Source organism: Streptopelia decaocto, assembly GCF_964273445.1.
Source record: "Streptopelia decaocto genome assembly, chromosome: 5".
NCBI lineage: Eukaryota > Metazoa > Chordata > Aves > Columbiformes > Columbidae > Streptopelia > Streptopelia decaocto.
Genome location: NC_138659.1, coordinates 50,272,529 through 50,286,794, shown reverse-complemented (window position 1 = coordinate 50,286,794; position 14,266 = coordinate 50,272,529). Strand labels below are relative to the sequence as shown.

At 44.7% G+C, this 14,266-nt stretch overlaps 1 protein-coding gene across 4 annotated transcripts in view; it reads left to right on the top strand.

Annotated features, from left to right (window-relative positions):
• The first annotated feature begins 10,891 nt into the window (after nt 1-10,891).
• Nucleotides 10,892-14,266, top strand: part of ZSWIM8 (zinc finger SWIM-type containing 8) — a 60,955-nt gene continuing 57,580 nt past the window's right edge. The window contains exon 1 of one of the 4 annotated variants that reach the window (XM_082054493.1): nt 10,892-11,886. In XM_082054493.1, the coding sequence (XP_081910619.1) occupies nt 11,709-11,886 (178 nt within the window). In that variant the 5' untranslated portion in view covers nt 10,892-11,708. The remainder of the gene's footprint in view (nt 11,887-14,266) is intronic. The other 3 variants (XM_082054492.1, XM_082054490.1, XM_082054491.1) reach the window with 3 other exon arrangements.

Here is a 14,266-nt window from a genome sequence, read left to right as displayed (position 1 = left end):
CATTGCACTTGAAACTTAACATGATTTGATATATCAGCTTCATAATTGGTTTTTATAATTGATCTTTTTATAGCACCTTTGAACAAACTTGTTCAGCATGATTTAGTCTCCTTTCAGCCTAGGATTCATGTGTCACCACTCTAAGAATCAAAGCCAGCCTCTGGAGAAGTGGAAGTGGGAGGAGGAAAGTGCAGTTTGAATGAGCCACCGATGCAAGAACATTGTTCTCCTCCACTGCTGAAAAATGCATTGCTGTATAAAAAGTCTGTTTTGAGAAATAGTTCAGCTCCTTGCAAGGTCACTGCTACTGCACTGACTTTCCCAGGTCATTAGGGTTAGACTGGGGTTTGGTGCAGCTGGTGCCTGCCAACTCCAAGTATTATAGTGTATATGTTGTTGTGTGCAGTGACTCCAGCCCGCTGCTGGAAACTAACATGCGCTCACTGAAAAAAGAGCTACTTGTGGTTAAAAAATCACTCGCGTCATGTCTGCCTTTGGGGTTTTGTACACCTACCTACATTTCCTCTCCTGCTTGTGCAAAGCAGAGCTCCTGGCTGAGGTATTATGAGAATGGATGGCACGTGTATCAATGGGGGGAAGCAGAGTGCAGGCATTTTAGATGGTCTTCCAAATGTTAGCAGGCAGCACTTCACCAAGTCAGTTCTGCAACACTCTGCTGTAGCCACTGCCTGGGAAAGAAACAAAGTCAAAACTGTGGTTAGGGTTACCAGTCTGTCAAGCTTCATGTTTTGTACTAAAGCACTTGACTGCTGCCTTCATATAGTGAAAAGGCTTGGGAGGAGTATATGGCATTAGCTTACTTGTTTTAGATTGCCAGCTATAGTATAGCTGGCTTTGGATTTTGAAACTGAAATATGAATCAGGAAGAAATTGGGCTTTACTTAATGCAGTTGTCTAACTAGGATAGTTACTGTATTTATCAGAAGAGAGAAAGGCAGACATTCAGGTATCACCAGTGATATTAAAAAAAAAAATCTTACTTAGGCACAATTTCCTCTTTCTAATGGAGGAAGACAGACAGTATAATACTGCTCAGACAGCCTTGGGTGGCTGAGCTGGGTGCTGTGCCGGTCTTCAAGAGTCTAGAGGGAGTACCTACCTAGCATTGGTAAGATGTTTTGTCAGATTGCATCTATGTGCTAAAGTGAAGAGAGGAAGCAGAGCCAGTGAGATGGATGTTTAGGTACACAGATGATCCAGCTAGAGTCATTTATGTTTAGAATAACCTTAGAATTTAAGAGGTGCTGATGGAGAACGGGAGTAGGACAGAAAAATTCAAACAAACTAGTGAAACCCCATTGCACCAATTATCTTCACTTCCCTGCTTTTCAAGTCCCACACATTCTGCCAGAAATAAAAGGCACCTTTCTCCTCACAGATTTTCAAAACTAGTCTTGAAAGGAAGAAACAAATGCTTCGGATCAGCTTTACTAAAGACAACCTGTGAAGCTGTGTTGGTCTGATGTCACCCAAGCAAAAGGCTTTGTTTCTCCTGTCTGTTTAGATCTGCGCTGGCCTTCATATAGATATTGGGGCAGCTGTGGCTCCAGGGGCTGAGTTGGAAACAGGTGTAACTCGGTGCTGGGCTCGTGCTCAGTTGCTGCCCAACGGAAGAAACACGTGGGCAGGAATTAAAATTGCAGCAAATTAATCCTGCTTGGGAAGCATTCGCTGAGCACGTTGAGATTCCCAGCCCATGGCCGCCCTGAGGCTCAGGAGCCAGCAGCAGTCACCTGTCCAAGGTTTCCAAGAGGAGAGGTCCTGCTGCCGCTTGCTGTCATGTGTGCCTGACGTGCCGGCCTGGGCGGTGGGCCCTCCTCACTGTGAAGACAGGGAGTGGGGGAGAGATTTACTCTGGCAATATAACTGGACAACTCAGCTGAAACCACTTCAAAAGCTTCTACTTCTCTATTACTTTCTTCTCAACAGCAGAACAAACCTCCTTCAAACAACACCACCCTCTTTGCAGTTTAACTAATCTGCTCTGCTTAAAACTGAGCTGAATGCAAAGAAGAAAACGTGCTTCTAAGGGTTAGTTCCTTCCTTACTATTTACCCCCTCCTCGCTTGCATGTACAGGCTTGCTGGAGATAAAGTAGGATTACAGCCTCCAATTGCGGGATGGAGACCTGTTTAAGAAGGGACAAGTGAACTACTGAACACTCTGTGGTTTCTTAGAACTAGTAATAACCAAACACACCGGAGGAGTTGCTCCGGGTTTACCATTTCATTATCTCTAGCAAGACTAGGAGACGCTGTGATTCAACACAACTATACTGAGGTCTCAACAGAAACGCTTTTAACTCTCCAAACACTTAAACCACAGCTAGGTTCATTAAGACCTGAGAAAACTTTATTGTCCTACAAGGCTTGTCTTCACAGTTACACAGGTTTAACAATTTGCTTAAACTGATGCAACTTCACTGTTGACACCTGGGGGTGAGGCACTGTTTTTGGACTGGGTGCCTCTGTTCAGCTGAGGCAGGAGTGTTCATGCACAAGATGCCTGAAGAAATAAGGAAAGTGTGTGCCACTGCTCACTAAATTCCTGCTACTATTATTAATATAGTTAACCATCCCAAATAAATACAGGTTGCTGGACTCAGCACCAAATGTGATTACAGAATTACACAAATCTACTTTTCTTCCCTCAAGAAGACATGGGAAATTACCTTGGGAAACTCATTAGAGTTTTGAATGGTAAGTTTTATAGGAATTTGTCAGAGAATTTTGCAGGCACGTGGCCAAAAATGATGTGCCCCAAAAAGCTAGGAGCCTCTGAGTCAGCTCACAAAACAGCTGTCAGTACCTGCTAAGGGCTGGTAACCTATCTAGAGAGGACAGCTGAAAATAGAAGCAGCTGATTTAATCTGAGATCCTTAAGTCTCCTAAAGAAGGAGGATCCTGTTAAAGAGCTTCCTTCCTGGATGCATCAGGACCATGAGATCTGCAGGTAAAACAGACTGAGACGAACACTCGTTACCTATAAGGACCCAGATACTTTTAAGGATCCAATTGATTTGTTTTACAGAGCACCCTGCAATAGGTCCTACTTGCTCAAATAAGTAGATATAGGGGGGGGGAAGATAAAATATTTTCTCCCTTGCTGCTTACATAAACAGAAAAGTGACTGAGGGGTGTTATCTCTGTATCTAGCAGCTCAGATAATTTTCAGTCACTGTGACTTGCAGAATATTCTTTTTAGTGTCTCCTTTTTCTTACATGAAAGAGGCCAGTTACACACCATATAACTCAGAAAGTGCTGACCCTTACTGAGGCTTATGAGCACAGACTTGTCAAGGTAGGTTTTCTTAAATGGAGCACCAGCATGTGCTTGTAGTGACCACACTTTTTGTAAGAAAGAACCTTATGTTGAATTGACAATTGAACCTTGCATTGAATTCTGATGAGAGATAGCATTGATTAAATTTTTAAAATAAAACCCCTCACATCTGTAAGTCTAATGTTAAGACTGTTTTTCTGAGGAAAGGCTGTGCAAAATATAGAGACTATTTTACTGTCCATATAACATTGTACAATGTTGTATGTCAGAATCATCTTTTCTTAGCAATCTTATTCCTACATTTAAGTGCTAAGGTGCCTGATCTTCACGTTTTGAAAGACTGATGTGCTGAGAGGCAGATATAGTGCAAAGTTTGCCATGGCCAGTTTCATCTGAAGGAGCAGGTTTCATAGCGTGTAGAAAGCCTCCCCTCCTGAAGATGTGAGAAGCTTGCAAATACAGCAGAGCAAGGAACCTCTGAATTTGCTGGATTGTTTCAGTTAGCCAAGATTGCTTACATGTATTGCAGAAGAGTGTATGTTGGTCTTGATGTGAATGAATGGACTTCCTATGTCTAAAGTAATTTGATTTCTAAAACTGTAGATTGATAGAGAAGGAATGTCACATTTAGAGACTTCGCTTGATTATTTCTTGGCAGACGGAAGCAATATAAGCTAGGGAACCTATGTTTTGCTTAATGCCTGCATCAAAAGAGGCTTCTCAGAGTATTTAGGAAGCTTTTAAGTATGTAACATTGCTAGTTAGCTTAATATGCTATCTAGACAAACTAAGTTATCAATTACTGAGTTTCCATAAATGTGGTATCAAAAGAATTATACACCTGCTCTCCACACAAAGGGAGAGAGATAAGTGCTCTCACAATATTTTCACCTTAGCTGAGGTAATGTCCAAATGTGACATCAGCTGGAAAAAAACCAAACCAAACCAAAACAAAAGAGGACTTGCAGCCTAACAGTTGATTTCTTTCTCCTCTGAGAAATGGAGAACATCTCTTTTCAATTCCTTTTAGCTTGATGCTACTCCTTTCATTTGTAGAGTCATAGAATGTTCTGAGTTGGAAGGGACGCACAAGGATCATCAAGTCCAACTCCTGTCTCTGCATGTGACAACTCCACAGTTCACACCATGTGTCTGGGGCATCAACCAGTCTCTTCTTGAACACTGCCAGGCTTGGGGCCGTGACACCTCCCTGGGGAGCCTGTTCCAGTGTCCACCACCCTCTACATGAAGAACCTTTTCCTAACGTCCAACCTAAACCTTCCCTGGCACATCTTCCTGCCATTCCCTTGGGTTCTGTCATTGGTCACCAGAGAGAAGAGATCAGCTCCTACCCTTCCTCCTCCCTTTGTGAGGAAGCTGTGGACCGCAATGAAGTCTCCTCTCAAGTTTCCTCTTTTCCAGGCTGAACAAGTAACTTTAGCCACTCCTCATACAGCTTCTGCTCTAAACCCTTCACCAACTTCATAGCCCTCTTCTGGACACTCTCTGGTAGTTTAATTTATTTTAATTTATTTTTTTATCCTGTGTTGCCCAGAACTGCACACTGTGCTCCAGGTGAGGCCGCACCAGTGCAGAGCAGAGCGGGACAATCACCTCCCTCACCTGGCTGGCAATGCTGTGCTGGATGCACCCAGGACACGGCTGGCCCTCTTGGCTGCCAGGGCACAGTGTTGGTTTGTGTTCAACCAGAACCTCCAGATCTCTCTCCACAGAGCTGCTCTCCAGCATCTCATCCCCCCGTCTGTATGTACAGCCAGGGTTGCCATGTCCCAGGTGAAAAATCCGGCACTTGCCCTTGTTGGACTCCATGTGGGTGGTGATTGCCCAGTTCTCCAATTTGTCCAGATCCCTCTGCAGAGCCTCTCTGCCCTTGAGAGTGCCAACAGCACCTCCCAATTTTGTGTCATCGGTGAACTTAGTATTCCCCCAAGTCCCATGTCCAAGTCATTTATGAAGATACTGAAGGGCGCTGGCCCTGCGGAACCCCACCAGTGACTGGTCACCAGCCCAACATAATCCCATTTACTAGAACCCTTTGAGCCTGGCCTGTCAGCCAATTGCTCACCCACTGCATTGTGTGTTTATCCAGCTGTGTGCTGGACATCTTGTCCAGGAGGATACTGTGAGAGTATCAAAGGCTTTACTGAAATCCAAAAAGATCACATTGACAGGCTTCCCTTGGTCAACTAGGTGGGTAACCTTGTCGTAGAACAAATTTAAGTTTGTTAAGCAAGACTCTCCCCTCATGAACCTGTACTGGCTGTGAAATTTATCTGTGACATTCTAGTGGATGTTAGAACCTGTCAGACTGGCAGCTTTGATAATGGCAGAAGAAAGATCAAAGTGTGAAAAAGAAAACAAATGCTCCTGCAGGCTACTGTGAAAGGAAGAGGGAAATACACTCGCAACCTGTGAAATACAAGAGGCCAGGCAAAGTACACTCAGTAGTCCTTGTGGGCATTATTATTTATAAACAGCATCTTATGCTTTCTGAAGAGCAGTAGTTATGTTCACACATGAGGTCTTAGCCATAATTGCTGTCTTCTGCTTTATAACAATAATTTTAACAGCTGTTGCAAAGTGTTCCCCTACTGACTCCATTTTCCATGTATGTACGTACATACCAGTGACTTATCTCACAGTGAATTCACTTTTGAATAAGGCTTTAATATCAGGCATATGTTCATATTCTGTAAGATTCCAAAGAAAGAACCTCAGACACCATCAGTTCAAAGTCTCCTTTCCAAAGATTGGAAACTTGCTCAATCCACATGGAGAAAACTTGTTTTCCAGAGCTTGTGACTCCTCAGGGCAGCTTTGCTTTCACCTTCCAGTATTCAGTGTCTGGGAAAGCTCTGTGCATCTTGCACAGCCTCTTGTCTAGTTAGAAGCAGAGCAAGAAGTAATGAGCTGCGTGCTCTCCCTTCTTTTATGCTAAAGCAATATTTGTTCCATCTGTTCTACAGATCCACTGTTTTGAAATAAATAACAATGGGTGTGACTTCTTTGGAGATGTATAATATTTGTTATTAACAGTGATCAGTTTCTCATCAAACTGTGATCTAGGAGGAACAGGAACTTAAGATACAAGAATTATCTGCAGTTTGCCATAGTGTCATACTGTCAGAGCACGAGAAACTACTCTTCTGCATATCCAATATTTTACTTAGACACAAAGCCATATGTGTGCTTTAAAAATTTGCTTTTGCTTGTCATTTCTGAGTGCATTATTGCACGTGAAAAGATAATGAAATCTGTGCGGAGTCAGAATGCAGCTGAACAGCTGGATCCTGCTGCATCAGCAGTGATAAAAATCTCTAGAGTGCTCTACTCTGTTAGTGAGTCTGTGTCAGATCCAAGCCATAGCAAGGATGTGTTTTACTTTCCATGTAATCAGAAATAAAACCATGCTGGATATGACTTGTAGGGTACCACAACTCACCAGTGAAAAGCAGACACTTCTGGTGTGCAACACAGACTTGTTTTGATTTTTAGTCCCCAGTGAGAGCTTAAGACAGGAAACAAAAGTAAATATTGCAATTCTGCTTCAGGCTGTGTGCATGTGCTCTTCTCTTTCTTGTGAAATGCTGCATTCTGAAAATTGTGTATAGTGGAGGAAGAGGAATTTTGAACAGCAGTTTCCTTCTTCTGAAACAAGAGAAAGGAAAAAACAAAAAAGGTACATCACAGGAAGGGAGAAACCATCTTAGTGGCAGGATAATCTCTGCAGGATTTCTTATTTAATTTAATTTTTCCTAGCAGAGGACTACTGAATTTGTCAGATACTCTTTCTCATGGTCTCCTCAGCAGTGACTACAGCTTTTGTCTGTTGGAAGATCCACAAGGAAAAATACATGGCTGTCTCATGTAATAAGTTGGCTGGAAAAAATGGATGAGTGTTTATGAACTCCTGTGCCTTTCCAAGCCAGAGCCCTGAGGACAAGGAGAAGCACATCATCACACCTGCACTCCCTCATGTTGGCCAGGGGAACAACATATGCAGCTGTGGTATGAACAAGCCAGAAGACATTTTTTTCAAGTCTCCTGAAATGCATTTTAACATAGAAGTGCAAATGCTCACCCTCCTTTGTTTGCCTCATTACTTTCCTCTTCCATGCTTTCAGCCTGTGATACTTGAGAAAATGAAAGCAAGATTCCTTTGGAAATTGCCACAGTTTGTGGTATCCCAAAACTGGAAGGAGAAGGAATGGGAATGAGGATTGGTCCAATTTAATGCAGTTAAACATAATGTGCTGAAGCCCCCTGCTAATTTGAAGCATGTCACATCAGTAAATCTCTCTACCGTTCCTTGTTTCTGCCTTTTCTTAATGTAATATGTATTCTCTGCTGGGTTCTGGTAAAAGCTGATAGTGCTCTGTTTATGGAATGTTGACCAAAGATATCAGTGAGCAGCACCAGGCGTACGCCATCACCATGCCTCCCTGCCATTTTATGCCATTTCAAGTACCACAACATCTAGGTCAGGGTACTGAATCTCACCTGTAGTTGTCTTTTCACTCCTAGGACGGAATGTGTTTAGCTTCTTATTTTGCTCTTCCTTCACCTTTCCTCCCCCCCATCAAAGTACACTTCAAAATTTCAGTTGTATTTTTTTATTATTTTAGCCTCCTGGAATCTTCCAAATACTTTTTCCTCACCAGGAAACACTTCTAAACACTTTTCTCCAAAACAAATCAAGAGAAACCAGAACCATTCAAAATTGCGGGCCCAGGTAAGAACCTGTACTGTGCATTGGTTCAGGTCCCTGAGGTGTCCACATGAGCACCAGAGCAGAGATTTTGTCGTAAACTTCCTAAAATTCTCATATTGGCCTATGCACAGAAATTTTCTCCTCCTGAAACCAAACAGCTCCCATATCTCTGCCTGGTAATACTGTGGTGCGCTGTGTCCAAGGGAAACTATTCTTCATCAGAAGGATGAAGACAATAATCAAGTTTGCATGCTGCAGCGTGACTGACTGTCATTTTGACCTTGGCTATGACTTCAGACCAAATTTGGGTTGATCGGGTCAAAACTGTTGTTTGTAATGGTTAAGTGTTACATTGCATTTTGAGTCTGAAGTCATTTGGTAGAAGGTTAACAAAACCCCGAGTGTGTTAAATTAATACGTAAGAAAGTACCAGGACTGAAGCTACCTTAAAAAAAACACAGAAACTATATTCTCAGATCTCTGACAACAGGAAAAAAGGAAAAGATCCCATGGGCTGGACAGTGAAGTACTGAGTGTGGAGAACGGTGTGGTACCAGCTAGAGTTACACTGATGAAGCTTCTCCTTCAGACATTGTGGAGAGTTTTGCATCAGTGGAGTCACTTTGCACCAGCTCAGCACTGAGGTTCTGCTGGGGCGGTTTTGAGGATATGTAGTGTCCTGTCACTGTCGCCTTTGTGGAACCCAAGGTGTGAACATTTTGACTTTGTAGAACTAAGGGCAAAGCATTTTACTCTACGTGATGCTTTAAATCCCCAGGGTCTGCTACACATCACTCTCTGCCTGCCCTTGCACACAGTAGAAAGGGACTGAGCACAGTAATTACCTAATTGCCTGACTGTGTGTCATTAGCTCATAGGGTAATTACAACAAGTATTGTTAATTAATAGTATTTCTTGCTAGCTGAAAAACAGGTATTTTATTTTCACCAAGGAAAAGACTCTGAATTTCACAGATCCTGAATTGATTTAATAGGTTTTGATAAATACATTATTGTGTAACAGACTATTAATGATAATATCACCCTTCAGATGTCAAGCCTTGCCATATGTATATGCAAAAGTATAAATGAGCTTTTCCAGTGAAATGAAAATGTACACACAGAGCCTGATGGCAAACATTTTTGTGAAGAAAAAAAAAAAGCACAGCAAGCCTATTAATGTCCTGAGAGTTTATTCAGCTAAAAATGATTTATGCAAAAAGACATTAAGTGAATACTTTCTTCATATACCTATTACCTCAGATATCTCCTCAAGAGGATCCCTGAAAGTAATTGTGTGAGTGCTTTTAGAACAACAGCTTTGGCCAAGCAACACATTACATTAGATGAATTCTGGCAGAAACAGTTGAGCACTGGTAGGCTGCAGACTCTCCCTTTTTCTTTAGTGGTAGGAGACCCCCCTCCTTCCTCTGCCTGGGATGCGGACCCTTCCCAGAAGTTACATTACACTATGAGGCACTGAAGGATCTGACATTTACTCGAGTAAACATTCCTCTTACAGTTGATGGACATTTCGTTAATGCATCTTTCTGTGTTCAAGACCTTAAACCAGTGAGCATCACACAGGTAAGGACAAGCCACGTAAGAAGTTTCCACTGAGGTCCAAGGGCATCTCTCAAGACCTGCAATGAGGCCCCAACAATTAATGCAGAAATTTTTGTTGATCAAGGACTGTAGGGGGGATTGAATTGAGGGGGATGGAGAGTGTTTCCAGACAGACCAGTTCGGTTCCTCTCAGCTCTAGGATTACCATTTAATTTCTTAGTACTTCATTCTTTTTCACCCATGGTTCAGCCTACGGTTGTCCAGCTGACACTTACTCAGCTTACAGAGAAAACTTACCACTTGATATTTTTCTGATCTACTTTCCCAACAAAACAATGAATTAGATCTCCAAAACAAAACAGAGTTACAGAAAAGGCTCAAGCAGAAAATAAAGCCTGCTTTCAGAGCAGGTAGGATATAAAAACCTTACCTAACCCGTGCAACCCTTTATGTAACTGGGGTGTGAACTACTTTGTTTTAACTGGGGAGCTGCTGAGCCCTCTGACTCCTGCCCTCCGGCCTCTGTCGGAGAGACTGGGGCCTTCTCGGCCTGAGGAAAAGCACCACTGCGGCGTGACTGGTGTTGCTCAACAGGGCTTACTCGTGTTTTAGTTCCTTTGTGTTCTTCCCTTCGTCTTCTTTCCTAAAATGTGGGTGTTCTGTTGTTTATTTTTAACAACAAATGTTTCTGGGCAGTTTAGTACTTCTTTCGTCTCCCCTCGGCTGGTCACAGCTGTTATTTCTCCCTCACTCCACACACTCGCGGTTCGTTCTGCTGCCGAAGCTCGGCAGCCCGGCACAACCCGCGCTCTCCCGCTGCCCCTGGCGGTACGAGCCGGCACAACCACCCTTTGTTTCCCTACAGCCTCTCCGAGCGGAACGGCCCCGCAGCCCCGGCCTGGCCCCGGGTGCACCCACCCGTTGAGAAGCGACAGCTGGGTCCCGCCGAGCACCGCGGCCCTTCCTCGGGACGCCGCCTTCAGAGCGAACCTCCCCACTACCGCGCACGCCTTTTTCCGCTCGCCCACCCGGGAGGGCCGAGTCCCGTGTCGGCCCGACTCTCCCGGGAGTTGCGGCCCTGCCCGGGCCCGCACGCCGGGCCGCTCAGCCCGCCGAACCGCCGCTGTCCCAGCAGGCCCTGCGCGGCCACCGGAGCCCAGCGGCGGAAGCCGGAAGCGCCGAGGCGGAAGTAGGGCTCAGCTGGCGGGGGGGTGTCGCAGGTGAAGCTGGGAAGCGCGGAGCCATCTTGGTGCCCGGGCCGGGCAGGGACCCGCCGCCGCCGCTCCCGCCGCCGCCGTCGCGCCAGGACAGCGAACCGCCACTGGGCCGGGCACGGGGGGGCGTCCGCGCGCGGGGCCCCGCTGGCCATGGGCACCTAGAGCCGCGGGCTCCAACCGCGACGGGAGCGGCGGCGGCGACCGGCTGCACTCCCCCCCCCGCCACCCCTACCCGCCGGCGAGCAGCGCCGGGCTCTCCCCGCCGCCCGCGCCCCCATGAGGCCGGAGCCGCTGCCCGCCGCCCGCCGGTGACGAGCCGCCGGGAGGTCACGCTGCCCCCGCCGGGCCGTTTTTGAGCCTCCGCGAGCGGGAGGGAAGTTGTCCCGTCCCCCCGCCCCCTCCCCGCCCTCCCTCCGGTTCCTGCACCGAGAGTGAGCAAAGCACAACCTCAGGGAGCGCCGGGCTGCGCAGCGCCCGCGGGAGCCCCGCAGAGCAGACCGGCCGCTGCCCTCACCCGCCGGGCCGCTGGCGGCGGGAGCCCCGACCCCCGGCAGGCCGCCGGGCCCCTGTCCCGCCTGGGCGGCTCTCCAGACCAGCCAGCCCCCGCCGCCTCCAGTAGTTTGTGGACATGAGCATTTTTTTAACTTTTTAAAGAACTTTTTTTTTCTTTTTTCCCCCTCCTGGGATTTTTACGAGCTTCCCCTTAGTTGATTTCCTGCTTCTCCCACTTCAGACAGCACTGGCTCTGTTTTTCTGATACTGTAGTATGGGGATCAAATCACAATTGAGATTTTAAGTATTGCAGAAGCCCTCGAGTCTGTCCACCTGTTAAAAGCGAGCGGTGCTGCTCCTGTCTTTCTTCTTTTCCCGTCACGTCGCCTGTCGGATGTGATGGAACTCATGTTCGCAGAGTGGGAGGACGGGGAGAGGTTTTCATTTGAAGACTCGGATCGCTTTGAGGAAGACTCTCTTTGTTCCTTCATCTCTGAGGCAGAGAGCCTTTGCCAGAACTGGAGAGGATGGAGGAAGCAATCGGCTGGACCCAATTCTCCCACTGTCAAAATGAAAGGTGAGGTCACCCGGTTTCATGGAGATGCTCATTGGACTCTTGGGAGGTGTGGGACAGGGAGGGCTGGTGAGTCAGGAGATCTGCAGAAGCAATGTCAAAGCTGCAAGGAGAAGTCAGATGTAGGATCACTGTCAGGATAGTTTTTGATCAAACATTGAAAGCGAATATTTACTCTGGATCTTGAGACAAAGCTGTCTTTTGAGTGAGTACTGCTTTTCTGAGTAGGTCTGGTGGCCTGTCTCTTGGAAATGTGAAAACAGTTTTCTATAAACAAACTACAGACTTGGCTGGGAATAACTAAATAGAGGTTCCCACTTGAATCCATTGAAATACACTAAGTTTTCATAGAGGTTTTTGTGACTGCTATAACACTACTCCTGGTAAGGCATGTAAGCCATCATTGTATAGAGCAGTCTATGTTCTTTGTCTATTTCTTTATTTATTTTTTTTTTCTGGTAAATTGCAAACTTTCTTTTGCAATAGTAGAGCAAGAAGGCCTGAAGACTGTCACAAAGAAGTCAACAAACCACAGTGTGTCTTTTTCAAGAGTTGTTATATTTCCTTTCTTTTGATAGTAATTTCTTTTTAATGATGAGAAAACAGCTAACATTAGCAATTTAAATTATTTGAAATTATCATATAGCTACTAACTCTTTGCTTGGTGTGATGTTTTTTGTTTGTTTGTTGTTAAGTGAAACATAATTTCTTTTTTATCCTGAGGCACCTTGACCCTAGAATTCAGGTGGTGTTTACACCAAGCAGAGCCAGACATACAGTTACAGAAATTACACGACCCTTTCTGCTCTTCTTTATATCTCCTTTCTTCTTTTTCAATCCCTTGTCAGTACTTTTCCTGTTATTGCTCACTTTCATGACCATCAGCTACCTCATTAATCTCTCTGTATCTGGAACTGCAAAACTTCGTTTTCTTCTGAATGTTTGCCTTACATGAGCGGAGAATACATTTTATGTTGAACTATGCTGAAATCTGGCTGTGTTATGCCATGGACAAATGCTCACTTGTTATTGGATTAGCACCAGAAAGTACATTTTGTATCAACTGTAAGCTTTCCAGAGCAGCCTAAGTTTTGAATTCTTAATAAATTTGAGAACTTTTTCTAGTCCCAGATATGTAACTGCCTGTGTCTCTTGAATAGTCAAGATTAGAGTTGAGGGTAGGATGAAAACTTTAAAACAAAACAAACCAACCCAAAACAAGAGAGAGATGCTGAATGCGTATCCAGGTTGGGTAGCTCTCCGGGATCCTGCTGCCGGGACCCATTGGTTTCAGTATGGAACACTCTGCTGGTGTAAAGAAGGGGAACAGTGTTGGTGTGTTTATTAAAGCTGTGAATCCTGAGATATAGGAATAAGTGTTGGGCACAGGGCAAAGCTTATAAACTTCATTTGCTTTAAGTGTTGTTGGATATATTAACTTGCTGGAAAGGAGCTCAAGTTTTGAAAACATAGTTCTGTGCGAAGTAAGACATGTTTAGTTTAGCAGAGGTGTATGAAACTGGTTTGTACAGATCTACAGGTCAGACTGATGGTTGAAAAGGTGATTCTTTCTATTCAACTTTGAGATGCTTATTGCTGACTGTTCTCCTCTGGTTCAGTGTATGATTGTGTGTTTTTCTGGGTCTTGGCCTAGTTCCTTGAGCTCTCTTGACCGCATTAAAAGCAAGCAGCAATTGCTCTGTCTGCTGTCATCCACTAGTTGCATTAAAATGAAAAATCATTTCAGTAGTTTATGCGTATTTGTAATCCTCAGTCTCTTTCCTGACATGAGAAACACAATAGCTAACGTTATTGTTGTGATAATTGTAATTATTTTCACCATATTGAGATGTTGCTGTTCTGGGTTCTGCAGACCTGCACCGACAAGGGTTGTGTTGCTTGTACTGCTTCATACTTTTTAGGTTTTATCTGTAGAGAGACTTAATTTCTTTGTACAGAAGTTTTACTCTAACGAGAGATATTTTTAAAGGATACTGTTGCCTGCTTTAAAGGCATTTGCTGGCAATTCCCAGGCTCTGGTCAGAGTTATTTTGAGAAGTATGTGAACATGGGTTTGCTGCCTAAACAATTATTTATCCACTCTATTAAGTCATGTATGATATTACCAACATGGAACACTTGCAGGTACTTTGCTGTACACAGTGTGTTGCCAGTAAGTCTGGCCTGCTGAGGGATCTGTCATCATCTGGGATTTCCTTGAATTTCAGAACTCCCATACCAATGTAATTATTTTTAACACCTTTTTTTTGACAGTGTTTCTGTAGTCAGAAAAAACAGTTTTTATTGAGAACATACCGGGTCGTGAGGTTGCCAGTTGCTCTGAGTCTTCTGAAATGTGTTCATTCTGAATTGAGCTGTGTGT